The sequence below is a fragment of the Plasmodium cynomolgi genome, chromosome 11, assembly GCF_000321355.1.
Source record: "Plasmodium cynomolgi strain B DNA, chromosome 11, whole genome shotgun sequence".
In the NCBI taxonomy this organism is placed as follows: domain Eukaryota; phylum Apicomplexa; class Aconoidasida; order Haemosporida; family Plasmodiidae; genus Plasmodium; species Plasmodium cynomolgi.
Window position 1 is genome coordinate 991,606 of NC_020404.1, and position 27,130 is coordinate 1,018,735.

General features: G+C 40.4%; 8 protein-coding genes across 8 annotated transcripts; 4 read left to right on the top strand and 4 right to left on the bottom strand.

Annotated features, from left to right (window-relative positions):
• Positions 1-478: 478 nt before the first annotated feature.
• On the bottom strand, positions 479-3,443 carry PCYB_113160 (hypothetical protein; the record flags this gene model as incomplete). Its single annotated transcript, XM_004223194.1, has 3 exons — positions 479-2,181; positions 2,232-2,922; positions 2,994-3,443. The coding sequence occupies 3 exons, from the start codon at positions 3,441-3,443 to the stop codon at positions 479-481; spliced, it is 2,844 nt and encodes a 947-aa protein (XP_004223242.1).
• A 3,691-nt stretch (positions 3,444-7,134) lies between these two features.
• PCYB_113170 (3-oxoacyl-[acyl-carrier-protein] synthase i/ii) lies at positions 7,135-8,264 on the top strand (the record flags this gene model as incomplete). The annotated part of the gene is made up of 1 exon (XM_004223195.1): positions 7,135-8,264. The coding sequence occupies exon 1, from the start codon at positions 7,137-7,139 to the stop codon at positions 8,262-8,264; it is 1,128 nt and encodes a 375-aa protein (XP_004223243.1). The 5' UTR covers positions 7,135-7,136.
• A 1,270-nt stretch (positions 8,265-9,534) lies between these two features.
• PCYB_113180 (hypothetical protein) lies at positions 9,535-10,595 on the top strand (the record flags this gene model as incomplete). The annotated part of the gene is made up of 2 exons (XM_004223196.1): positions 9,535-10,179; positions 10,302-10,595. The coding sequence occupies 2 exons, from the start codon at positions 9,535-9,537 to the stop codon at positions 10,593-10,595; spliced, it is 939 nt and encodes a 312-aa protein (XP_004223244.1).
• Positions 10,596-10,961: 366 nt separating this feature from the next.
• Positions 10,962-13,559, bottom strand: PCYB_113190 (oxidoreductase short-chain dehydrogenase family; the record flags this gene model as incomplete). Its single annotated transcript, XM_004223197.1, has 8 exons — positions 13,366-13,559; positions 12,962-13,173; positions 12,676-12,805; positions 12,253-12,365; positions 11,929-12,095; positions 11,671-11,798; positions 11,312-11,464; positions 10,962-11,130 (listed from the first exon to the last, which is right to left on the bottom strand). The coding sequence occupies exons 1-8, from the start codon at positions 13,464-13,466 to the stop codon at positions 10,962-10,964; spliced, it is 1,173 nt and encodes a 390-aa protein (XP_004223245.1). The 5' UTR covers positions 13,467-13,559.
• Positions 13,560-15,249: 1,690 nt separating this feature from the next.
• On the top strand, positions 15,250-19,854 carry PCYB_113200 (hypothetical protein; the record flags this gene model as incomplete). The annotated part of the gene is made up of 2 exons (XM_004223198.1): positions 15,250-17,651; positions 17,685-19,854. The coding sequence occupies 2 exons, from the start codon at positions 15,250-15,252 to the stop codon at positions 19,852-19,854; spliced, it is 4,572 nt and encodes a 1,523-aa protein (XP_004223246.1).
• Positions 19,855-20,897: 1,043 nt separating this feature from the next.
• On the bottom strand, positions 20,898-21,922 carry PCYB_113210 (hypothetical protein; the record flags this gene model as incomplete). The annotated part of the gene is made up of 3 exons (XM_004223199.1): positions 20,898-20,965; positions 21,143-21,376; positions 21,406-21,922. The coding sequence occupies 3 exons, from the start codon at positions 21,920-21,922 to the stop codon at positions 20,898-20,900; spliced, it is 819 nt and encodes a 272-aa protein (XP_004223247.1).
• Positions 21,923-23,508: 1,586 nt separating this feature from the next.
• On the bottom strand, positions 23,509-25,536 carry PCYB_113220 (hypothetical protein; the record flags this gene model as incomplete). Its single annotated transcript, XM_004223200.1, has 2 exons — positions 23,509-25,398; positions 25,519-25,536. The coding sequence occupies 2 exons, from the start codon at positions 25,534-25,536 to the stop codon at positions 23,509-23,511; spliced, it is 1,908 nt and encodes a 635-aa protein (XP_004223248.1).
• Positions 25,537-26,473: 937 nt separating this feature from the next.
• On the top strand, positions 26,474-26,755 carry PCYB_113230 (hypothetical protein; the record flags this gene model as incomplete). Its single annotated transcript, XM_004223201.1, has 1 exon — positions 26,474-26,755. The coding sequence occupies one exon, from the start codon at positions 26,474-26,476 to the stop codon at positions 26,753-26,755; it is 282 nt and encodes a 93-aa protein (XP_004223249.1).
• Between the last annotated feature and the right edge of the window lie 375 nt (positions 26,756-27,130).

The window sequence follows — 27,130 nt, forward strand, 5'->3', positions numbered from 1 at the left end:
AATAAAACAGATGCTTTAATTAGCTAACAAATTGGACAACTTTTACGCGGTTGGTAAAATTAAAAGAGAGATGCAACAGGGAAGGTGTCTAATAGGGGGTAGTCGTACAGCGCAGGGGGTGGGTGGGTGTCTCTGCGCAGGCGTCCTTTAACCTGTAACAGCTATGCGTGTGTAGCTTTCTGCACGACGGAAAAAAACAAAAAAAAAAAAAAAAGCACTAAACGGAGCGAACGCACAAAACGGAATGACGGGACGAAAACAAAAAAAAAAAAAAAAAAAACATCTTACACTCCTGTGAAATTATTCGCGCGTTAAAAATTTACAAAAACAAAGAATGTGCTGTTATCCTTCCAGCACGTCGCTTCATCCCCAATGTGCTTCTCTCATTTGTGGGACGGGCTTACTCCTTCTCTTCGGCCCCCTCTCTCCCCCCTGCTCACACCACCTGCTGCGGGGACACCCATACGTACACATGCTCCTACATTTTGGATGTCCTTTTATTAAAAAACTGCAAGCCAATAATCTTAATTTTGTTGAGCCTTCGCTTACTCCTATCGGACGCATTACCCTTTGTCTGTTTAGTGCAATCCGATTCCGTTTCAGGGGCGGTGAGATTTGGGTTCTTTTCCTCAGTTGGCGGTCCATCGTCTGCAGTGTGCGTTACGTTAGCGCTCGGTGATGAAATTTTTTTCTTGACCGAATTGGCGTTACTCCTACGTGTCGCATCACCTGAAGGGTCATTCCGTGGTGCTTGCTCTAAATGTTCCCCTGTTCCTAATTTACTAAACGAATATTTGGATTGCTTGGTACTGATGGACGTATTCATGGTGGTAGACTGCCTCTGGAATTTCGAATTGGCGTAGTCTAGCCTCTTGGGTATAACTGACTTCATGCTAATTACGGATGACTTTCTGTGTAATTTGTTTTCGGAGTTGGCGCTGTTCATCGAGTTGAACGTGTTGAGAGTGTTCATCGAGCTCATCGTTTTGATCGAGTTGGCCGCTTTGGTAGAGTTGGCCGTTTTGGTCGAGGTGGCCGCGCAGGTCGCGTTTGTTAAGCTCACCGCGCTGTTTGCACACTCACGCTGTGTACTCTCTGTCGCCTTGCCCGAATTATCCATGTCAACGAAGAAATCATAACATGGGGAGTAATCTCCAACCCCCACCACTCTATTCAAAAAGGTCTTCTCAACACACTCTACCTTGTGCGTATGATTTACCAATTCATCCCTGAACAAATTATTCGTTGCCTTAATTTTGTAGCACTTTTGGGTTTTCTCCTTCCACTCTCTCCTGGACTTACTGGGCTGCTTATTTTGCAGGTGGTCACTCTTATCCTTAGCAGATTTATCGCCATTATTATCTTCAAAGATGGATTCCGAATTGGCGTAAAAGTTTTTCTTCGCATCTTTGGAGGGGAGTTTATTGTGTTTTCCTGTCCTCCTCGTGCTGTCATCTCCCTGACCGCCTCGATCACCGCAGGGGCTTCCAACACCGCAGCCAGAACCTCCCCTGTGCGCATCGAACTTGCTGAACCCATTCTGCGTCGTTCCCCCTTCGCCCTTTTTCTTACTCCTCCTTGACTTGTGCGCGTGGGGAGTATTCCCTCTGCTCTTCCCCTCCTTCACGCGAGTTATATCCACATGGCTATTCATCGACTTTACACTATTTAACTTGTGCGAATGTTTCTCGTCCGGGTCATCCCCAAAATGGGCAATGGTATTTGCAGTCCTATTGGCAGGCGCATTTGCAGTCCTATTGGCAGGCGCATTTGAAGTCGTATTGGCAGTCGAACTAAGGGAATGGAAAAGTTTTCCGCCATATGGATGGCCACTGCTGGTCCCTCTGCCATCTCGATCATGTCTGCCACTGCCATGTTTGCCGTGAATAGAATCATCTCCCTCCACGCAGGCATGAGTCTCTATATATTTCGCATACTCCTGCATAGACTTAAAATTAGATTTCACGATGAGGTAATTTATAATGAAGGGAAATCTGCTCTTTAAATAATTGATGGTTATATCGGGAAGAAATAGGTGCTTCAGTTTGAAGAGCCAGTTGTGTGTACTTCCTACACTAACGACATAGCTACCTTTTGCATTCACAAATTTATTGTTTTTTAAAATGTTGTTACTTTCGATTTGATATACTTGATTTATCACCGCATCGATGAAACAGCTTTCTAATAACTGATCCCTTTTGGAGTTATTTTTTTTTTTTTTTTCCTCCTACTAGTGCTGCTGTTATTTCCGTGGCTGACCAGGTGCTTCATGCTGCTATTGTTGCTGCTGCTCCTTTTAACTCTACTCTTGCCGTGACCGTCTCCCGACGCGAGGGAGGAATAATGCTTTCTCATCAATTCCTTGTGAGTTCGGTCCACCAATTTCAGGTGTAATGAATAGCCTGACATTAGGAAGTCGCGCGCTTTGTCGCTCATTTGTTGGAAACCGTGTCCGCGGGGGGGGTCCTTTTCGCCAGCACTCCCAGAGTCAACTTCTACCTCCAGCGTCGCCGCTCCAGCAGCTGCAGCCGCTCCAATCGATCCAACCGCTCCAACCGATCCAACCGCTCCCCCCTCACAAGAACAGTTGGGGTAAAAGGCGAAGGGGTAAAAGACGCTGTCCCGGATCTCCCGAACTCCCCCGTACCTCTTCTCCAACTGGGTGTCGAAAATTTCCTCCCTCAAATAAGACGCATAATTGGTGTCCAAAATCTTTAGCTTCTTCGTCATGTAGGACGGAGCGAAATTTAAAAACGACTTCCCAAAGGTTTTGAAAATCTTCGGAGCATCAATTATGTACATCCGAAATAATCTACATCGATATTTTGAATTCATAATCTCCAATAATTTCATAAATGTAGACATGGGAAATTTAGATAAAGAAATCCCAGAGCAGTCAATAAGAGATATATAATTTTCTATCTTCCCAGGTATACATAAATATTTTAAAAAGAATTCGAAACAGAAAAAAATAAATTTGTTAATCTTTCTACATCTAACGATTCTACATTCAATAAATTGATTATCAGAATGGGTCTACATTTTTTATCTCTTCCATGCCAGTATATGACTCCTTTGTTAATGTAATTTATAACGTCCTTTTCTTTTATGGGTAGGATGTTGGACAGTCTGAATTCATAGTTACTCTTAATCAAGTCTAACGCTTTTGCAAAATCGAATTGCGCTGAGTACAGGTAACGCAAGCATTCATTTTCGAAAAATGATTTATTTATTTTTAACGATTTATTTTTACAATACTTTTTGAATTCACTTATTGCAATTTCTTCATCTGTGCTTATGAATGTGTTGTGGAATATGTACCTCAGGTTTGTGTTTTCGTCGTACACGTCCTCCTTCTTTGGCTCGAAGAAAAATACGTTTTCGTCTATTGTGTATTTGTTGATATCTTTTTCGATTATGACTTTCCCCCTTGACAGATCCATGGCGCGCGGGTTAACTGTTGGGGGGGTAGCTGCTGGGGAGGTAGCTCTTGGGAGGGTAGCTGTTGTGGAAGTAGCTGCTGGGAGGGTAGCTGTTGGCGGGTTAGCGGCCTGGTGGAGGGTCGGCTGGGCGGATTGCCTCACCTGTGTGCGTTCTGTCCACTGCGTCTTTACCACGCGGTACTGTGTTTTGGCTACCCGCGCGTGTCCTCTTGTTCCCCTTTGGGTTTTTTCGCTCAACTGTTTGGCGATCGTTTTGTGAAGCGTTTTCGAATTTGTTGTGAACTTTTTCGCGTTCGATTCGCAACGTTTTTACACTTTTACGCGCTTTTTTTGCTTTACGTCGTACGCGCAGTTCACAACAGGCCATTTGTCAGGGACTAGTCGTTTCTTCTTCGTTCCTGCCTTGCTAACACAATTTCGCTGAAAATTAATTGACAAATGTGCTGGGAACAACTAAGTGTTTTTTACATTTTTTTTTTTCTTTTTTGAGAAAATGTATGGAAATTTGGGTTACACAATATATATATAATAAAAGAGTGTGTTTTATTATATATACTTTAAAATGTATTCATTAAAAAGGAAAAAAAAAAAAAAAACACATATATATATATATATATATATACATAAAAAGAGTTCATAAATTGTACATACGCACGTACGTTAAGTAAAACTTCGGTTTGAAAAACAAAATGCAGGATTTTTTTTTTTTTTTTCACTATTACAACGTAGTATTTTTACAATTTGAGGCATATGCAAATGTGACAATGATGACTTATCTTGTCATTTGTTATATGTCAGACGGCAAATGTCCAAAGGGGTTGACCCACTTTTTTCTGTCACCAGCGGCATATCCTTATCTCGGCGTTGGCCTACTGAGATGGCACTACTGAGATGCCACGACAGAGGTGTCACGACAGAGATGTCACGACAGAGATGCCAAGACTGACATTTATGGTGACATTCCTGGTGACATTCCTATTGCTGTTTGTGCTAGTTTTCCCTAAATGAAATTGTCAAGTCGGCTATTGTGTGTGTCCTCATTACGTGTGCCTATTTTTGCGTACTCCGCTTTTTTTTTTAACTTTAAGCTTTACGTGAATTATTTGCTCTTATGCATGTTTATGTATGTATATATATATGTACGTATGTATGAACATTTAATGCTTGAGCAGGCATGTTCCCAGTGTACACACACAAAAACAAATGTATTAATAATGAAGCACGTTGTTTGGCCAAAATGGAAATCACAATTTTTCATTTTTATTCATTTCACGCCACGCGGGGGTGTATACATAAAAATTGAGTTGCAGTTCTCTTAACAAGACATACCAAACAGTTTGTGCTGTGGAAAAATGTTAAAAAAAAAACTTATATAATTATACGCAGGTAAAAAAAAGGGAAAAAAAAGTATACATTTCTTCTTTCGTCAAGCGCAAGACAATACGAACACTCGTTAACGTAAAATTTAAACCATGCACAAATTTTAAAGTACAACGAAACATGTGCAACTTTTAAGTTGTCTAATTTGAGCAAGGGGGTCGATTTTGTCAATTTGCTATTCAAAATGATCACCAAGAAAAGTTCAAAGATGAACAGGAGTGAGCAAGATGGGTGTGATCAGTGGACCAAGTGATCGACAGAGGGAAAGGCGGGTGAATTTAAAAAAAAAAAAAAAAGAGTTGGGCAAAAAGCAACGTGCTCCAGATAAATGCCGCTAACTTGGTTGCCGCATTAATGTTGTAAATATAAGGCAAGCACGCGATTTTGCTTCTATATTGAAAAGGTCTTTTTTTTTTTTCCCCCCCTCTTCTACGTTTTCAGTTTGCATTTTGCCTTCTTCATTTGGGCCATTTTTTCACTTCCCCATTATATTGCCCCACTTTTGCTTTCAATTTCTTATTTTTCAAAATGGCAAAAAATGACATCCGTTAAGAAAGATTACCAAAAAGGAAAAAACAAAAAGAAGCGATAAATGGCTTAACAACATGCGAAAAAGGGTAACAATTCTGTGCGGTACTTTTTCCCCTTACAATGTAGTACCAGAATGGACATAAAAAAGCAATGCACGATCTGGTTGAGCGCCCGTCGAACGTCGTAATGACGTTTGTGCAAATTGCGCAAAGTGCATGGGTGTTGGGGCATGCGAAAAATGTAGAAACAGTGCAAAATTGTATGCGTTGCGCAAAACGCGGCGATTGCACAAATGGGAAAGGAGATTTTGTGGAATTTTTTTTTTTTTCAGCAAAGGCTTGGGCGAAAAAAAAGGTAACCAAATTATGATAGCAAAAGGAAGGGACATGTAATGTGTGTGTTTAATTTACATGCGAACCGCGTTTACATTTTTATGCCACAATTTCCAGTGTATTTCACCCCATCTTTTTTAATTAAGCAAAGGGAGGAAAAGGAAACGGATTAAGCGAGATGAACCAGTAAACCGTAAACCGTAAACCTGTCAAACCAATCAAACCTGTCAAACCTGTCAAACCTGTCAAACCTGTCAAACCAGTCAAACCAATCAAACCGACCAAACAGAATAAGCAAAATTAAATAGATCCCCTTTCAAGGAGCACCTCCCCGTTGTACAACGTTTTTCGGGAAAAATGAGAATTTACACAAAAGCCCTTCTCTTCCACTTTTTAATTTTACAAGTAATTTAAAAATCCGCAACGAATCGTAAACACGTTTTCAAAATGCCAGCGCTGCGCATGTATACATATGCTCAGCTTTAATCTACATTTGATTCTTTACAAGAAAAGAAAAAAAAATTTACATGTAGGCCCAATAGAGCATATTATGAATTCTTCTGCGAGTGTCCTTGCATAATTACATACCTCTGCATACGCAAATTATCTCGATGTTGGCACTATGTACGGAACCAAGTTCGCACTCTTGCGCGTAAAGAGCAGTCCCCACCGCGCTGCGCCTCATTTCCACGCATCCTTGTGCCAGGTGTGATCATTTGCGCGGTTGTGCAGCGGTTAAGTTGTGTAGCGGTTAAGTTGTGTAGCGGTTATGTTGTTACGCTTCTGAGATGCTGAGATGCTGAGCTGCCGAGCTGCTGAGCGCAACGGAGGGGGCGAAATAACTCACGACGTAACACATGAGCGCGTCTTATTTTCTACCCAAAAATATCAACACAATTGTGCAAATACGTGTATGTATATGAATACACATGTGCACATTCCGTTTTAACGTAGTGGTGGCGCCACCCAGTTGTACTGTTGCGCGCAACTCCTTCAGATCTTTTCCTTCTTTTTTTTTTTTTTGCAAAACACATTCGTTATTATTCCTTAAATTATAAAAATGCCAACAGGTGTACAGCAAGAGGTACGGATTTGTCAAGAACAATGCGAAAAGACCTGAAATAGGCACTTTCAGAAGTGTAAGGCTGTACAACAGCTACAACGCGAACGAGTTGAAAAAGCACTGCGAGGTAAGGAAAAAAAAAACAAAAAAAAACATATATATATATGTATGTACATACATACATGCATACATATAATATATATATATTATATACATATTTTTTTTTTGCGCTTGCCGGGCGCGCCCCCACCGCTTCAGACATCGAGAGTCGTGTGCACCGGAATTGGCGTCGTAAATGGGGTTGGAGTTGGGCAAGAGAAATTTTGGGAGAACCTCATCTCCGGGTATAACTCGATTGACAAAATTACCAAGTTTGACGTAACAGGCATGGCCTGCGGCATAGGCAGCGAAATTGATAAAAAAATTTTCAACCCCTCTGATTATTACACAAACAAAAAAGATGTTAATCGGAACGATGATTGCACGCATTACGCTGTGGCTGCAACAAGATTAGCCATAGATGACGCAAAAATTGATTTACACAAAATTGACTGCAACAAAGTAGGGACCATCATCGGAAGTGGAATCGGTGGGTTGCTTTTTCTAGAAAAGGAAATGAAAACATTATACGAAAAGGGACATAAAAGAATAAGTCCTTATTTAATCCCAGCAATGATAGCAAATACACCAGCAGGGTTTGTATCCATGGAACATAATTTAAGAGGAATTTCACTCGGCATGTTAAGTGCCTGTGCAACCTCTGGAAACACAATTGGGGAAGCATATCGATATATTAAATATAAAGAATACGATGTAATGGTTTGTGGAGGAACTGAGGCAAGCATTACTCCTATAAGTTTTGCCGGATTTAACGCATTAAGAGCGTTATGTAGTGGATATAATGATAACCCCAAAAAAGGGTGTAGACCGTTTGACTTGAAAAGAAGCGGTTTTGTCATGGGAGAAGGGGCTGGGATTTTAATTTTAGAGTCGTATGAACATGCACTTAGGAGGAATGCCAAAATATATGGAGAAATTTTAGCATACTCTTCCGAAAGCGATGCGTTTCATATTACATCCCCAGAGCCAAGTGGACGGGGACTCTGCAATTCTATCAACAAGGCTATAAAAAATGCAAATATAAACATATCCGATGTTAAGTACGTTAATGCACATGGAACTTCTACCAACTTGAATGACAAAATTGAAACGAAGGTATTAAAAACTGTGTTTAAGGATCATGCGTATAAGTTGCATGTATCTTCGACTAAAAGTATGACTGGTCATTGCATAGGAGCTGCAGGCGCAATTGAATCCATCGTATGTTTGAAAGCAATGCAAACAAATATTATTCCTCCCACCATTAATTACGAAAACAAGGATGTTGAGTGCGATTTGAATTATACACCGAATAAGAGTTTACACTCGAAGGAAAATATAGACATTTCGTTAAATACCAATTTAGGATTTGGTGGACACAACACTGCTCTGTTGTTTGGGAAAATTACAAAATGAGGTAAAATCCATGCAGCTACAATATGATGCTCTTACGAGGTGCGTTTTTTTTTTTTTTTTAAACATAGTACAGTATGCAACGCTGAAGGCTTTTCCTTCTCATGTGACACTTGCCTAGGGAGCTACCTCACTGTGCTATCGCCAAGGGAAATTCCCACCTGCGTTTTTAGCGACGTGCCTTCTTAGTCACCCCACTTATTTACTGCATGTATGTATGCACGTCAAATGTAACACTAGTTTCAAACTTGTTGTAAATTTTTTTTAAAAAATAACGCTCTCGATTGTGCCTCCTTTGTTTATTTTATTTTTTTTTTTTTGGTAATGCATTTATAAATAAAATTTGCCCATCAGTGGTGACGTAACAAATTTGTGCAGGAGAATCATATCTGGAGAGTTTTTTCCGTTTTTTTTTTTTATTTTACAGCATAACAGGGAATAGGGGCACTTTCATATAAAACAACGCAAAAAAAAAAAAGGCTCCACACCTAACGAGACTGCCATGTAGGGGGATAGTCGCCATGTATTTGTGAGGCAGAACTTTTGTGCAATTCGTTTTCTTTTATATATATATTTTTTTTTTCGCGTCACCCTGCTAACTTTAAAAAAAACAGCTGAGAATAGCTGATAACAGCTGAGAGGCGCACTTTCAGCGAAGTGAAGAAAATTTTAATCGCCCCCAAGTGCGAGGAGAATCCCCTGGCGCCGGCGACAGCAGTTCCGACAATTGTCAAAAAAGTGGAAGTTCCTTTTTTTTTGTAGGCGAATTGGTATACTATCTTTTTTTTCATGCAGAGCGAAAAGTTCTACCATTTCACGTTGCTGTGAAGTTAGCCATATGTTTGTTTATTCTGTGACGAGGTACATATAGTGGTCCCTCCAGGGGGAGATACTTTTTTTTTTCCGTTTTTTTCTTTTCATTTCTGTTGCACAAATTGGGGGGTATTTCCATTTTTGCCACAGATCATGCCTGTTTGGTGACACACCCAATTGTGGATGTCCAGGGCGGGTGAAAAGAGCGCACATTTGTGAAGCAAACATGTGTGAGGGGGGGAGAGCGCCAAGAATATGTATCACGCCCACGTTATGCGAGTGCTTGTCTCGCTGTACAGTCACGTGAAAGAGTAGCAACAGGCGTGAGGGGCACACCGAACAGAAGCGCGTGTCTAGTACCCACCCCTCCTCCGCCTGCGAACGTGGGACACCCGCGTAACACCCGCGTAACACCCGCGTAACACCCGCACAACACCCGCGCAACACCCGCAAAGGCAAAATGAAAAAAATAAAACTAAACATCACGCGGGAAGAGGACAACTTGCAAAGTAACATATACTACGTGTGCGAGAAAAATATACTAATCTCACAACTAAATCTGACGATAAACTATGAGGAAAATAATATGGACGAAGACGAAATTGTTGAGCATGGCAAAGATACAGTAAATAAGCATAAGAAGGATAAAAAGGCAAAACAACACAAAGGAATTAAGATAAAGATATCGTATAGCGATGAGCTAAATAACCTATACCTAAACAATGTGATAAATAATTTGTACGATTACATTTTTGAAAGCAAAGGGAATAATTTTAATATACATAAGAATGACCGTTGGCAGGTGTTAATAAATATATACATTTATGAGTATACGCCATTTATATATGACCATATCTGCAATGTGATTAATGTACACCTGTCTCTTTTGCTAATCCCTTTTTGTTTCTACGACTTTGATGAGAAATGGTACAGGTGTGTTCAGAATTACGAGGAGTTGTGTCGGCTGCTATCAGGGGGAAGTTCCTTGTGTGACCCTGCGAAGACAGGAGGAGAAAACTCGACTGATATTATAATCCTAGATAGAAATGAACAGAACAAAAAGATAATAATAAACCAATTAGAAAACAATAATTTTGATTTATTTGTTGAGAAAAAAAAGGGGAGACAGCAGAAGGGCTATTCAAAAGAGTGCTCATAAAATACATCCCAATTCTGCGAACAGTAATAGTGGATGACCAACTTATGTACGTAATTAAGTTTGTACAGTATGAAGACTTTCTCCTACGAACACAAAACGTAGATGATAATATTTACAATAATATTGTTGAGAAGCATTCCTTCTGGAATTTTACAAAAAGGACATCATTTGATAGACTGCCCTGTGAAAATAATGGAGACAAATTTGATTTACACGAAAATTATTATATCCTCTTTAATGCAAATACTGCGACTGTTGATGAGAGAAGCATTTTGGAAAACTCCAAGGAGACCATCCAGTTTTATTACGAGTTTATCGTCAATTACTGCACAAGTTATTTTGCTGCACATTTTGTGAAGTAAGAAGTGGCAGCCCGGATCGTTGCCACAGGAGGTATGACAAATGACGTAATAATGTGGTCAACGTTTGTGTTGATTCCTTGGCGCGCTTGATCCTCATCTATTTGAGAGCATTTTTTCTGAGAATCTCCACAGTTCCTGAGCGGGGGCGTGCACCATGAAGGCGTTACAATGTGTGTACTAGGTAAGCATAAGGGCAGTGCGCGCGCACACGCAAATGTAGGTGGCAAATGTAGGTGGCAAAGGTGAACGTCTTCCTTCGCACGTCAGATCGCATTTCTTGTTTGGGGGGTTCGCTAGCCGCCCCTATCCATCACACTTATGTTTTTAATTTTTCCAACGATTTTTCGTCACCGACGATTTGACAGATCAACTGCTTTCGTGGCAGCCAAATATGAGCATAAATTTGCGAGCGTATTTTTTTGGGTGTACCTCGGACTTCTGCAGGTCCCGCGCATAGCTCCTGACATAGTCCACTTTGCAGTCGGAGTAGTAGGAGCCCTTGGCCAGCTTCTCTCGATCTAGAAGGCACACATATCTGCCGGCGTGGACGGGTGAACGGGAAAAAAAAAAAAATAAAATAAAATTCACACAGATGCATGCATATATACACACATGAACCACCTCTACCGCATATGCCATACTGTGCCCCCACTGCGGGGAAGCAAACGAAAACGCTCGCGTAAGGGTCCCCCCCTCCACGTGCAACGCAAACTTACAGAATGGTCTGGGCGCCTTGCAGGGGGGATTTGGAGAAAATTAAATTTTTGGCCAATGCCCTGAACCAGCATTTTTCGTTCCGGAAGAGTTCAGTGCGCACCAGTCCCGGGTTAATGGACACGGCGCACGCCTTGGTTTTTTCGTTCTCAAATCTGGGGGGCAAGCGAGGTGGGAAAAATGGGGACACGCACGGGTATGCATAAATGTACACATAAATGTATACATAAAAGTACACATATATATATATACATACGCTTGTGTGTAGGTATCTGGGGGCACGCTTTGTCCATTCCTGTTACACCACAGACAGCGCACAACGCAGAACGCAGAACGCACAGCTGCCTCTTTCTCTTTTTACCTCCTCTGCAACTGCTGCGTGTAGTAAAGCATGCAGAGCTTGGAAAAGTTGTACTCCCGTCGGTATAGCAAATTCGAGTTGGTATTCCTCGTGGAGCCTTTTTCGCATATAAAATCGTAGTTTACATCCTGCAGTGGGGTGAATGGGTGTGCCGAGGAGTGGGTACTTCTCCGAGAGGAGGGGGCACTTTTCCCACGTGCTTTTTTTTTTTTTTTTTTTTCATTCCTAATTGTGTCAAAAAAAAAATATATTGCTTACCGATTCTTTTAACATACTGTGCGCTATGCTACTCAGATTTACAACCAGCGTGTCAGATGCTACGATTCTCTTATGAAGCAATTTGGTTAAGTAGAAGTGGCCCAGGTAGTTAACGAAGAAGGTCCTTTCCAGCCCATTTACGTACTCAAGCTTTTTACTCACAATTCCTGGAATTATATATAATGGAATTTAATGGGTGGTAGACTAAGACAGTGATGATATGGAATGTGGGTGGGTGCATTTCAACCACGTAGGGGATGCGGCGCACAATTGCTGAAAGCCACAGATGGTGCGGAAAAAAAAAAAAATAAATAAAAATTTTACCCGCATTGTTGACTAGTATATCTACTTTGGGGAATTTGCTGAGTATCTGATTGGCACAGCTTTCTACGCTTTTGTAACTTGCCAAGTCAAGTTGCACACAGTGGATCTTGGCGCTGCGTGTGAGGGGAGGTGAGTTTGGCAATGGGTGCTCACGCGCGGCTATTCATGTAAAGCGGTTCATGTGAAGCGGTTCATGAGAAGCGGTTCATGTAAAGCGGTTCATGTGAAGCGGTTCATGTAAAGCGATTCATGTAAAGCGGTTCATGTAAAGCGATTCATGTAAAGCGGTTCATGTAAAGCGGTTCATGTAAAGCGGTCCATGTAAAGCGGTCCATGTAAAGCGGTCCATGTAAAGCGGTTCATGTGCCGCTAATCACATGCTGCTTTCCCCACTCCGCTGTTCCACGTGGCTCATTTTCTTACTCGGGATATCTGGTCAACAAGTCCGTCTTCACAAATTCCATGTGTTCTACCGATCGGCAGGCCAAAACAACTTCGCAACCGAACTTCACGAATTCGGTTACGGCGGCTAGCCCGATTCCTTTATAACCCCCTGCAAAAAAAAAAAAAAATGGCAGCAACAAAATTATCAAAAAAAAAAGTGCACACCGCGCAAAGGGGACGCTCTCTTTTACCAACACAGAAGCGATAACAATGGTGTAGGAACTACGAGTTGGTAAAGCGATCCAGCTAACAGTAATTCACTTACCCGTTACAATAACGCATTTTCCTCTTAACAAATGTGCATTTTTCATCACCCATTTGGAAGTACCACCAATGTTCATCACGCACAAAAGATAATAATAAGTGACAATGGCTGAGATGTTTGTAACGTATTCGTAAATTTTATCATCAATTGAAGACAAATTGTAGTGCTTTTTTTGAAGAACATAGATCAGGATTTTATATAGGGGTAAACACCTGTATATATGGGGGGAGGCAGCAAGATGGTACAATGAACACCGGTGCAGATACGTGTGCAGGGGTATATTGGAGGGTGTTACTCGTACACATTTGGAGAGTTATGTGTGCATATATAAACACACGTGTGGTTTAAGAAACGACACCACGTCGATAGTTGCATGAGGAGATGACATGCAAAATGTGCATCACCAAATTACTCCTGAGACTAGGATAAAAATGAGGAACCGTTTTAATGAGGGGTCAGTCAGAATAACCCCGAGAAATGATCTTGCTTTGTTTTTCACTTCCATTTTTTTTATTTTTTTCTTTTGTCATTCGTGGGTTTTGCCTTTAGTCAAAAATGAGCATAAGTGGGGAACCTTCCAAATGTATGTTACGCGCGCATATTGTATGATTTCAAAAAAAAAAAAATTGACTATCGCGGTGGAGCTACTAAGCATTAACTGGAAAACGTTTTTATGGCTCCCATCTCTTGGGGGACTTAAATTGGCAAAACGAAAAAAAAAAAATTCCAACTTCTACTCATGGTGGGGGGTCTATGGGTGTACATATGGGAAGGGCACAAGCCAAGTGCGCACATCACGTATGGAGCATAGCATTTGCAAATACCTGGCTGTGGGAGCTGTGGATTGGGGTTAAGGCATTTACCCTATTCAGAAAAGAAAAAAAAAAAAACAGTTGCATCATTTTGCTACTTTCTTTTGCCTGTTTGTTCTTTTCCCTGTACACATGCTGTGCAAGAATGCTAAAAGGTGCTGTGTTGCGCGGTTGCGCGACGGGCATGTTGCCCTATGTGCTGCTGTGTACATACATATACATATGTACAGGTGAACATCGTACATTCCTTTTCTTCCTACGTATAATTCCCGCCACGGCATTTCGGCAACCATTTTTTTTTTCTCTTCCTTTTGGTGCATGTGCATTATTTTTGCTGTAGATAACGTGGTGCATATAACTGCGCTGCTATATCAGCGAAAATTTTTTTTTCGTCGTTTTGCCATTGCAAAAATGTATGTAAAGCACGTAATGTACGTGATTAAGCAGTTTAACTCCTTTTTTTTTTTATCACGGGAGAGTCCGCGTACACCACCGCTATTCTATGCTGAATTTTTTTTTTTTTTTTTTTTTCTTCCCTCTAAAGTGTGAAGTGCCTTTTTGCAATTGCATTCATTCGCTCGCCCCCCAATTGCGTACGCCCACCGATATGATTCCTCGAGTAATTTTTGAATTTATATTTCTGTGCAGTTGATTCACGAGTTGACGATTTAAACAAATGACCAAGTGACCGAATGACCAAATGACCGAACGACCAAATGACCGAATGACCGAATGACCGAGTGACTAAATGACAGAGTGACTAAATGACCGAGTGACCGAATGACGAGTTCACGAGTTGATCAATTAACCAATTGACTAATTAACTAATTCTTTGTTTTTTTAATTTAATTTTTTTCTACATTTTTTGTCGCGTTGTTTATGCCATTTCGCTGCGCGTACCTGTGTACTTTATTTTTTCAAATTTTTGCTGCGTTTAGCTATATATATATTTTTTTTTTTTATACCTCCTCATTGCTTCTTCCCTGTCACATCTTCCCTTTTCTTGTTCGCTCACCCCAGCGCGCAATTTTGCCCCTCCCACGCGAACCGCGTACTCTTCCCGCACCCGTATCTCTCGCGGTAGTGCCTCCTCACCAATTTAAAAGCGAAAACTGTGTATCTTTGCGAGCGCAATGTATTTATATATACGTACACATATTTTAAAAAAAAACATACACACAGTTGCTGCTTTTTGTTTTCAAACAAGTAATGAACGACTCACACATATGACATTTTAACCGTCCACACCGCTGCCACATCACGCACAAGAATTTCCCTATGCATGTTTTGTATTCCTGCACCGTTATATGCGTTCCGATTCATCAGCATAATTTTTCACTTGAATAATTTTTGAATCCAATTTAAAGTTTATTCATTGGAGAAAAGTCTTAGCTGCCATTTTGTGGTACCACACACTTGGCCCAGTTTCTACGACCATAGTTGCCACGTCTACATCTACCCCCCTTCGTCTGCAAAATGAATTCTAAGATACTGGAGGTGCTGAACCTGATCGACGAGAAGTCGTTCAAGAAATGTGAAAAGGTTATAGCAGCGGGACTGAAGGCAAAGAAGAATGAGAAGCTGTACCTGTTGTTGAAGTGCCTTCTTCATTCTCACGTGAATGAGATAGACAAGTGTAAGCAGATATTGGAGACACTGGAAGTAGATGACTCCGATGAAAATGCGTTTTACATATTAAGAACCATATACACAAATTTGAATGAGGGTGAAAAGTTAATCCATTTGTATGAGGAGAAATTGAAGAAGGCAGAATCGGGTAACAAGAGTCTGAGTATCACCAATGGCAGCAGCGGTAACGTTGGGAGCGCCATCGTAAGCAGGAGCAATCACATCAACGCCAGCAGTAACAGCGTCAGTACATATATCAGCAGTAACAACATGAGAGTTGCACAAAAGGAAAAAGTGGATGTGGAAAGGATTCTAAGGAACCTTTTTGATTACTGCCTAAATACGAGTTTTTTCAAAAAAGGAAGTAATTTGTCTTTAAAATTGTATAAGCAGACAAACGATTCAAAGTATCTCCTGTACAACAGCTACCTCCTCTACATGAACAACTCGAACAACAACACACAAATCTACAACTTGGCACTTAACTTTTTAAAAAATTATAAATGTTACGGTAACAATAAAGTCACAGAAAACTTTTCCTTTTTTTTAGTGTTTTTTTTTATTAACATAAAATTGAGAAATTATGAAGAGTGCATAAAGATAGTGGAATACGCAAAGAGCAACAATTTTTTTCTCAACCCATTGCAATACCAGGTGTACAAACTCTACGTACAATTTATTTTCAACAAGCTAGATAATTGTATTGACGTTTTAGCAGAACTGATAAAGGAGCTCCCAGAAAACACTGACTACTACATCCTCTACATTGACCTCATCATTTATCAGCTACACAAACATAACCCAGACATGGAGGTCGAGAATGTTTTCAATTTGTACAAAAACGATTTGATGTACTTGGAGTTTTTTCAAAAATGCTTCATACATATGTGTGTTCAGAAGGTTAAGGCGTTCCCCGAGAATATTCATACCTTTTGGAACTGCATCGTAGAGGACGGGTCGGACGGATCGGACGGGTCGGGGGGTTCCCATAGCTACTACAAAGATGTGATGAATTTGGTTCTTTCGATGGACCAGGTGAATGTCAGCACGGTGAACGAGGTGGGAAATGGACAAAACGAGATGGGAGGTAGCGGCGCAGATGGGGAAAGTGGCCTGAATGATTTCGGAAGTGATAATAGTGATGCAGGAAGTAGCCATCACGAGGGGGGAAACAAACGAAAGGGTAGGCGGGAATGCCACAAACCCTTCGAAAGCATAATGAACAAATTGGAGAGCCTAATAGAGGACTACAAAAATGATGTTCTGAAGATCTATAAGAAACACGACGTGAAGGTGTACCTCTACATGTTACTCTCCTTTGTGCTAAAAGAAAGCAGAAATTATAACATGTTTTATTCAATTAAAAATCACCTTAGTCTTTTGAAGGACGACATGATAGCTATCCTCATCGTATTCGTGAAAATCATTTTGAAAAAACTATACGTAGCAATTAGCACCGAAATGAAGGCACTATCGATGGGAAATTTCCCTCGAAACGAATTGAAGAAAGAAATACAAAAAAATATTTTATTGTTCTACAAGCAAATTTACAACTTTGAAAAGCTCCTTTATGTGTTGTATAAAAAAGATGTGCACGAATCTTTCAATCGAATTTTTTCCATGTTCATTCAAGTGACCAACAATTTGGACTTAAAACTTCGGGATGATAACTTCGTTGTTCTGTTGGTCGAAATGGCTTTATACTTAGACAAGTACAACCTCTGTGAACCTGAGCAGAAGAGCAGCTTTGACGAGGCTGTGACACACATGCACAATTTGGTGAACAGCAGATGTGACGAGTTGAACCTCGGAGGGTGCAAAAATGTCGATGAATTCCTTGGCCCCATTGGTTCCTACGAGTGTGCAGTAGTGGAGGGTCAAGAAGGTTCCAATGCGACGAATGGAGGAACTCCACAGGGAAGCAACTCAGAAGCGTACCACATCCCGAATGTCCAAAACGGAAGTACCACCATTTTTGAGATCAATGAGGAAGGGAAAAATGAAAGGGACATCCATTTAACAAACAGGATGTATTACATTGCCGCCCTGAGTGTTCTAAAGTACTCATACAATTATCGCATCCGCATGACGGAGAAGGAGAATGAAGAGAAGAAAGTAAAACCGATTCTAAATAACGACTATATAAATGTACTGGTCCTGATGATCTACCTCAACAACGTGATTGGAAATTTCACCAATTTATCAAACCTAATTGATAAGCTGAACATAAAGAATATCCAATTGATCACGTACTCACCCATTTTATTCATCCACACGTATAGCTATTCCTACTTTAGCTATGCTGAAAATTTGCTAAAAAATATTTTGAACTATTACAATGTGCAGCAGGGAAATTTGAAGAACTCAGTCAGCAAGTGCTTTCAAAATAATTCTGTATTTAAGGTGAACGAAATTGTGAATGCATATTTTTTGAATTCCTCGAATATCATTTTTTATTTTATTAAGTTGTTATACATTTTTAAGAAGCAGCTGGAGGCAGCGAGGGGTGGGTTTCACTTCAGCATGTTTGGAAGTGTCAAAAAGGACTACGCAATTCATAATGAGTACTGCACGAAGTTTCCACCTATGAAGGAGATTTCCAATGGCAGGAGTAGAAGTGAGAAACCAAGTGGGGCGAGTAAGTCAGCCAACGGAGATATCGCAGGTGCTAAGGGGGAGGCCCCCAACTCGAGCAGTACGAAGGGTAATCCTGGTGATAATGGGCGTAGCAACACCTCCATGAGCAATTGCCCCATTAGCAACGAATTCTTCAATATGCTAAAACGACTGAATGAAGATATCCTGCAGGAGGAGCAAGACTTTAAGAGTAACTACTCCAAGTTGATGCTAAACAAGTTTAATTTCCTCACAATAGACAACCAAACGATTTTAATAAAATATAACGTCCCCTCCTTCCGGTTCACTCTTTACAAATCGTATGACACTTTCTTTTACAACCACATTTTGTACGAGACGTTGAACCCGTTGGAAGAGTTTCAATTCTTGAAGGACATCAAAATTTTAAACACAACCGAAGCGAATAGTGTCAACCTGCTGAAGGATATTAAGACAGTGTACCCAATGATATTGCTGTCCAACTTTTACAACTTGAAGGGCAGCGTTTATATAACTAGTCATGAAAATATACTTGGTTGTAAAAACATGGGAGATGTTCTTCACTATAGTGATAAAAACGTTTCGCAGGAATGTGCACAGAGTAGTAACGAAGTGCCATTTGATAAGATCAAAGAGCATGCGAGCTACAGCATGAACGACCACGAAATTGACTTTTTCATAAACAATAATATTTATGTAAGTTTCGACAAGGATAACTACAATTACCGCAATAAGTTTATCTTCAAATCGAATAAACCCAAGTTCCAATTTAATGAAAATTCCTTCTCGTCTCCCTTCAATATTTGCCTAACCGAGCTGTTTAACTACCCCATCCAAACGCTCTATTTAAATGCAATTATTCTAAATACAGTCATGTATTTGTTTCATAAATCTTTTAATTACTTATCCGTCACGGATGAAGTCAGGAAGACGAAATTGATCAGTAAGGCCAAGTGTGCCTTTCTTTATCTCACCTATATTGTCTCTTATTATCAGTTAACAGAGGGCCTAACCAATGGGGACCTTCTATATATGCAAAAAGAATTGGATGACTTCACCGTGGGGACAGATATGTCCCACTTTAAGAGGGAAAACGATCCTGTGAAGAATGGCGAAGGAGCAGTTCCCAACCAAGTTACCTCATCTGTTGAATCCCCCACCCGTAATGATAAAAAAACAACGGGAAAAGATTACATCCCAATCGACCCCCTCTTTAGAAAGAAATATGGACAAGATGTTTTCAAAAAGTACGAAATTATGCAAGCCGCTTACCACAATGATATGTATAGCAAAAACTCCGCTCTGCATTATAAAAGTGTATTGCTAAATTTGAACATGTATATAAGAATCCTTGCTGGAGATAGTAACGTGAAGGAGTTCACCGACAAGCTGCAATTCTTGGATAATATTATTTACCTCAACGTGTCCAACGAATTAAATATCTTCAAGCAAATTTTAGAAAAGGACAACTCATATCAGATTATAAACATGTCATGTTTGTTCAAGCAATACAACTATCTTGTACACAATGTTACCATCTTCACCTTAATAATTCAGTCCCTTTACAACCATGGTAAAAAGAAAGTCTCTAGTGAAAATAACATGCTTATCAAAAGTTACCTCATGAGAAAGGTTGCACTGTTGTGCGATGTGAATAAAAACTTGCTTTCTCTTTCCGAGGTTCTAGACAACTACAAGCCTGTGAAAGCGTCAGAAGTTTTGAAAAAGTTCGAGTTGGAGTTGGCGGGCGAAATTGCCGCCTCGTGCAAGCAGCATGTTTTGAATTTGTACAATTTGTTCAACGGGAAGATGCTCATTATCAAGTCATACGTGTGACGCGCCGAATTGCAGCGGTGAAGAAGAGGGGCGACACTACTAGTCAGCGCGGTGGTCGTCGTAGCAGGCAACCTCGTAGCGCCCAGCCTCGAGCCGATGTGCCATTTTTGTCACGCGTCCACGCCCACCCTTTGAATAACACTCCCCCCGCAACCGCAACCGCAACAGCAACAGCGGCATATACGTAGACAGTTGTTTTCGTGTGTACATGAGTGGTTGATCTTTTTCCATTTTTAATTAACCATCTTGTATTTCTCAATTTAAAAAAAAAAAAAACCTTCATTTTTGATGCTACCTTGGGGACTCTCCATAGTTACGTACCCACCCATTTTAATTAAGAACACTTTTTAAAACATTTAAAAACTTTTATTTTTATGTCAACATGAAGTTGTATATCGCAAAAAAGTTTTCAGACTCGTCGCCAACCTGCCTGCACAGATGTTAATCGTAAAGGTGTCGTGACTACTTAGGCTAACTATATCATTCTTCCCATGCTGCAGTTCTATGGAGATACAGAATTTGACGTGTGGCCACAAAATTCTGCTCTCGTAAAAGTAATACAAGAGGAAGATTAGCTAGCAAAAAATCGATACATTAAAGCGCATTTATGCAGCAGTTTAAGCGTTTTTCTTAAAAATGGGGCAAAAGGGGAAACGCACACGGGAATGGAGATCTCCAGATAGTTGGAGCCAGAGCGAAATGAGATGCCAAATGGTACAAAATGGGCACACGCAGTGCACACGAAAAAAAAAGGTAAAAATTTGGAAAAAAAAGTTAAGTGCTAGAGACACTGTAAATAGAAAAATGAATCACCAGAATTGCCCCTCTGGACGTACTCCTTTACGGGGAAGAACCTTGTCAGAGACAACAATTAATTATACAAAAAAAGGAAGCATATCATGCGAAAAAAGTTTGAATGGCGCCGGGGGGAGGTACTTCCACGGGGCGATCTTTAAACGCTAAAAGGAAAGACGGTTGGTTTGTTTACGCCCCTGCTGACGTACACTCCTTCCGACGTTTGGACGCACTCACCGCCGAACTCATCACCTGTTCAACGTTAAGAACATCACGTAGGTGAAGTACTCACATAACTTATCCACAAGACTGATTCCTGCGAGGGGAGAGAGGAAAAGAAGGGAAACACATGTGCAGATGCAGCTTCTTGTATGATATGTATGCATGGCATTTACGCACGAAATGGAGAAATAAATAATTATGAAGGGCATCCATTTGGGAGTCTTTTCTCCAATTATGGCGACCATCGTTCGACCCTCCCAAGGTTGCCAACCTGCTTCTGCCTCATCCATGGACTCATCCTCTTGCTCGAAAAGCTCAAATCTTTTAAAGAAGTTCTCACTATGTTTAGACAACATATCATCATACTTCACGATATTCTTTTCAATGTCTATCTTTTTACTGAATACGTTTGTCATAATAAAAGAAGTGGCTTCATTTGCCCCATCGTATAATGATGTTTGCATTTTCCTGAAATTTTCATACACATCATCTTGATCATAAGTAGCTGTTTTTTTTTTTTTTTTTTTTTTGAACGTTTGATGTTGTTCCCTTTTTTGTTCATCTGATCATAGCTTTTGTCCGTTTCGGTACTATTTTTCCTGGGGGTCTCGAACCGATCTGACTCATTCGCATGGCTTAATAATTTATTTACATGTTCGGATAGTTCTTGTTTTGCTTCTCTACTTATTTGAAAAAATTTTTCAAAAGAATCTTCAGCTTTATAAGAATCCGCAGAAGCTATACTATTTGTCACACTTGTGTTTTTACTTGAAAGAACAGCTCCGTCTTTCATTTGCACCTTATCGCTCAGGTTGCTTCTACATCGCAGGCGTGCATCCTTTTCGCTGCCTCTGTGGTTTTCCTCGAAATGGGACTTAGACGAGGGTGCTTTTTTTATTCCGTTACGTGAAAGGGTTGGCTCCGTCAATGGCTCATTTAGTGGCTCCTTTAACACCCCCGTTTGATTATCATTCGTTTTTCCCCCTAAGGCACTTTCCGAGTTATTTTCCCTATGCCCCAGATAATCTCTACTGCTTTTAAATTCATCCATTTGTTCATGTAAAATATATTTTCGAAATTAATTCACAAATGATGTTCTTTCAGACATTCAGCAAAAGGCGTCTCCTGAAAAGGTTGCACATAGAGGTTTTATTTTTTTGCCCTACGTGTGCGGCACAACCTGTATTTCTTCTATTTTGACGAAATTAATTATCACTTGAAATTGTCTTTTTCCACCTCACTGGCAAAATAAATACGCACTATTGCGTTTTGCGGAGAATTATTCAAAAAGGAGGGAACAAAGAAAGGTAAAGACAAAATGGAAACGAAAAAGAGAAAAAAATGTTCTTCTCATGGCAAGCATTCTGAAGAGTTCTCCACTTTTGCAACAGCGGATGATTCAATTCGAGCATGTCTTATGTGCTAAATGGGGGTTGCAATTTTTTGAGATTTGTTCTTCTGGGTGTTGCCTGCAAAAGGTGAAGAGCTTTGAGCGCCTGCAAAAGTTTTTTTTTTTTTGCAACTCCCCAAACGGACTAGCTATTTCAAAAAAAAAAAAAAAAAATTACGAAATTAACAAGCTAACAGATTGACAAGAGCTGCGTATCAATTTAAATGATCGAACGTGTTCCCCTGAGCAGAGACAAGGCGAATGTGTGCAACGTGGCTTTCTTTCCTGTTCCCTTTTTTTTATATTGAGCGAAATGTCCCACTTATGCTTAAATATGCATAGTAGTTCTACTATGCTGTTGTTCGCTATTTCGAGGAGTTTATTTATTTATAACATCGTTTTTTTATATGAACGTTCATAATTTTTTTTTTTTTTCCATATATTTTGAGAAAACTTTGCAAAACCTGCCATTTTTGTATGAATGTTCATAACTTTTTTTTTCTCCATTTTTTTGGTACCTTTCACCTTTGTCTACATAAACTCTTACGAAGAGAAAAATGTTTGAGGAAAGCACCAAATTATGTCATGGTGGAGAGAGCACAAGGGCAAAGTCGAAAAAGAGGAGTCACATCTTTGTCTGAATACGTACACTGGTAATAGAACACCATCGCGCAACGGTGGGTCGTGGGAAACACAAGGGGAAGTCTATACCCCTGCTGCGGGAAACTTAAAAATTACAAAAAAGTGAGTTAAAAGTTATAGCTGCATTTTTCTGCGAAATGTTAAAAATGTCAACATGCAGAAAAATACAGCAACAAACGTAAACATAGCACAAACGGAAAAGAAACGAAATAAATAAGGGAAGCGTGTAGGGTTGATACGAAATTGTTCGTTGATAAAAAATTAAAAAAAAGAAAGCATATGCATGGGACGGCAAAAAAATATATCGGTGGGGGTGAAATGAAACAAGTTGCGTTTCACAAAGACGTTACTTCGTAACTGCGAGAATGGAACAAAAGTTAGGCAAAATTGAGGGGTGGGGTGACAACGGCACATATTGCAAATCAGAGCAAAGACAAATATACATATGTGCGATACGAAAAAATTAAAAAATCAGGCAAAGCTGCGCCAAGTACTATGTAATAATGCATTCTCTTTTTCTCTTCGCCGATTCGGGGGTAGGCATCTGGGAGATGTAACAGCAAGGGCGTGTGTACCCTTAATCATGTACACAAGCGCACACCGCGTCAGGGGTCCTTCGTCTCCTCGTCGAGGAACTCCAAGAACTGGTCTGATATAGTTTTCTCCTGCATGGCCACGTTCTCTATGATATTTTTAATGCCCAAAATGTCGCACAAAATGAGGAACACTTGATTTTTAATAGTGCTGGCTTTTAGAGAATCACGACTATTTTTTAGCATTTCCATAATGATTTGTTTGTCTACGTGATTTTCTTGGCAGTATTTAGTAAGCTTCTTCCTATCCTCATTAAACTTGCTACTGTGTTCGAGTTTCGACTGCATTACGCTGATATCATTTTGCAGAAGGCTTTTTTCGCGAATCATCTCTTCTATAATTTTATTTTTGCTATTTATTTCTCTTTTGTATTTTTCCACATCCTCTTCCAGCTCTTGAAACGTGAAGAGGCGTTCCTTACTTTTAATAATTTCTGCCTCCAGATATTTTATCTTATCATTTAGAAGGTCTATTTTGACATTATTTTCCTCCTTCATCGATTTGATGATATTTTTCAAATCGATCTTCGCTTCGTTTATGCAGAAATCTTCCTCTCTACATTCGATGACGGAACTTTTTTTGGGAAAGAATTCTCTCCTTCTGTGTAACTCTGAAGTAAATAAATCCCTTTCGCTTACATCCATAGATTTGCTATACGATAAATGATTCTTTGTAAAATGTGTAGCCGTTTCTCCACTTTGACAAACATTATTTTTGCACTTATCTGGGGAGTTGTGCATATTGTTTTCGACATTACTTGGGCGATGCATGACTGCTCCGCTTCCCCCTCCTATGCTGATCACCCCTTCAGTGCTTCCACTTTTCCTGTTCTCTTTATCTATACGCGGGTTAAAAATGTCACTCTTGGTACTGTACTGGTAACATTTTGTGTTGCCCTCTTCCCGTGTGTTCAAATGTGGACCATTATGGTGATAATTTGCATTATGATGGGGATAATTTTTATTATTATGGTCATAATTTGGATTGTAAACCAAACCTTCGTGATTGTTCACTTGGTGATGATGGGTGCTGTGCTCATTTACGTTTTCCAAATTCCCCTCTGCGTTATGATGTGAGGCGTGAGCCGTTTCTTCCCTCCCCTGAGCAGAAGTGTTCATCCCATTTGTTACAGTGTGAAGAGCGTCTACCACCTGTTCCGAGCCTTTATAACTAAGATGCGCAGGTCCTACCTTTTCTTCCTCCTTGTAATGAAGAAGACTACTGTTGACACTTCCTTGCCAATTTAGGTTGTAATTATGGTGTTGAGAAAGTGGGTCGTTAGTTCCACTGCGTTGGGGAAAGTTCCCCAGTTTTAGGATGTTAAGAAAGAGGTGCATTACGCTATGCTCGTATTCTTCCTTGCTCATTTGAATGATCTCCATTTTCTCCATAAGGTTTATGTTTAAAAATTTGGTTAAAATGAGAAGCATGTATTTACTTATGTACACATAATTCAATAAAAGAAAATCATTTTTTTGTTTGTCAGATGTGTAGTAATCAATTTGGTACTCATTAATTAGCAGCTGCACTTTTTCGTTCCTCATCAGGTTGTCAAACAAAATTATGCTATTCACTATTTCTTCGTACAAGACATTTTTCGTGTCCACTAAGTTGGGGGGACCCTCGAGGCTGCCACCCGGAGTGGTCGCGTTAGCGGTAGCGGTGGTGGTAGCTTTAACTGGGGAACAGTTCACACTGCGCACGGTTTGAGACAACACCTTCTTCCCATTGGAACCACCATGTTGCAATTCCCCCTTTGTCAGATCATCCTCATCCTTACTCGAATTGTTTCCCTTCACGTGTGTGTCTTTTTCACTCACAAATAATGAATCATCCTCTGTGAGAATCACATTTTGAATGTTTTGCATCGCCTTGTTGAGTTTATGCCACGCATTTTGCATCTCTCCAATGGGTTTATTAAAAAAAAAAAAGGGGGGGGAAAAAAAAAAAACGTCAGGGAATACAAACGAATGAATGTCTGTTTTTTCTATTTCGTGATAACAGGGTTCCTATGTTCTTACGTAACTACTTTTTTGCATGCCTTCTAACTGGAGGGGGGAGGCATAATCACATTCCTATAGGTATTTCATACATATTGCCTTTACCCTGCTATGAACAGATGTTCGCACGATGTTTTGCTTAAAATTAGGGAGCTTTAAAATGATATTTGGCGAAACGAGAAAAAAGGAACTTTTGAGATAAAGGCAGAATGGGAACTGCGCGATTTTTGCTATGTGACCCCAACTTTGTTTTGGTTGAGGTGCAAAGGCTTAAACATGTCACCTTCCGCTTTTCCTTTTTTTTTTTTCTTCTTTTTTTTTTTTTTTCTTCCTTCCTATTGGTGAGTTAAACCGTTCGTGACAACTACCCCTTTGTTTTACCCTCGGCAGTTCATCATCGGAGTGCTTTGATTGCGCAGTTCTTTTTTTTCTTCGTCCGTTCTATGTGATGCTTCCGTGTGGCCTGGCCGTGTATGAAAGGTGCGCGTACGAACGGCCCCGCTTTGCGCAACGGATAGTATATGTCCGCGCTCCCCTGGGAGGGGAAAAAAAAAAAAACACTCCCCGTGTATGCATATTTGCAAATATGTACATTGGCGTTCGTACTTATGCGTTAGGAAGTCACCATAAGCATCCTATTTTTGTCAATTCTGCCAAAATTGCCATTTTTTTTTTTTGTTGTTAAGCCAAATTAGGAACCCTCCCCCTCCGCACCAAAACAACCCTCTGACCAAGTTTTACAAGTTGGCAAGTCACCCGGAAGAGCACAACGCACAGGCGCCTATGCAAAGAAGCATCCTCACACATAAAAAAGCGTACGAACATACTCGCATAGGTGCATAGGTTCCCTATCAAGCAGCAGCTTACACGAGGAAGGGCCGTTTTCCACCTGCCACATCACGCAAGCGAAGAAAAACGAAAAGCGAAAACTGAAAAGTGGAAGGCGAAAACTGAAAAGTGAAAACCGAAAACCAAAATGGGGAAGGTAAACATAAAGGACTACAGTAACGTGTGCAAATGGTTTAAAAGACTGAGCAACAAGAAGTCCATGCCATTGCTACCGGAGAAAAAGGAAGAGAGGCTGAAAAAATTTACGAACTTTTCCCTATACCATATAATGGAAAAGTACGAGTTCGTTCCGAACCTACTCCTGCAGACGGAGTATATGTATCCGCTTCTGCAGAAGAGCCCCGAGGCCCTGCGACAGTCCTACTTTAACCACTACAAGCTTTCGAGCCAGGGGAACCGGGCGAAGTAGTGGCAATCGCGGCAGACGTGGATGAGCAAATACGCGGAAGGGGCAGCCCGCCGCTGATCCGTTAACCCATGTAACCACGCCAAATGGTAAGAAGATCTGTGCAAGGGATGTGTTGTCCTCCAAATGAGGTTAGAGCAAACTGCTCAATTCTCGTTACGTCTTTTTTTTAGGGAAACTGCGTTTTGCTTACGTTTTTTTTACAACCATGTACAGCATGTGGACATCACTTTCGCCAAGCATTACCATCACCTGCGTTGCGCAGTTGTCCAAGTTTGCACTTTTTTTTGGTATAAATGCAAAATAGAGGATATCCCTCAACCACATTACCAACTTTTACTACCACTGAGTTAATCCTTTTGGAGCCATAAAATGGTC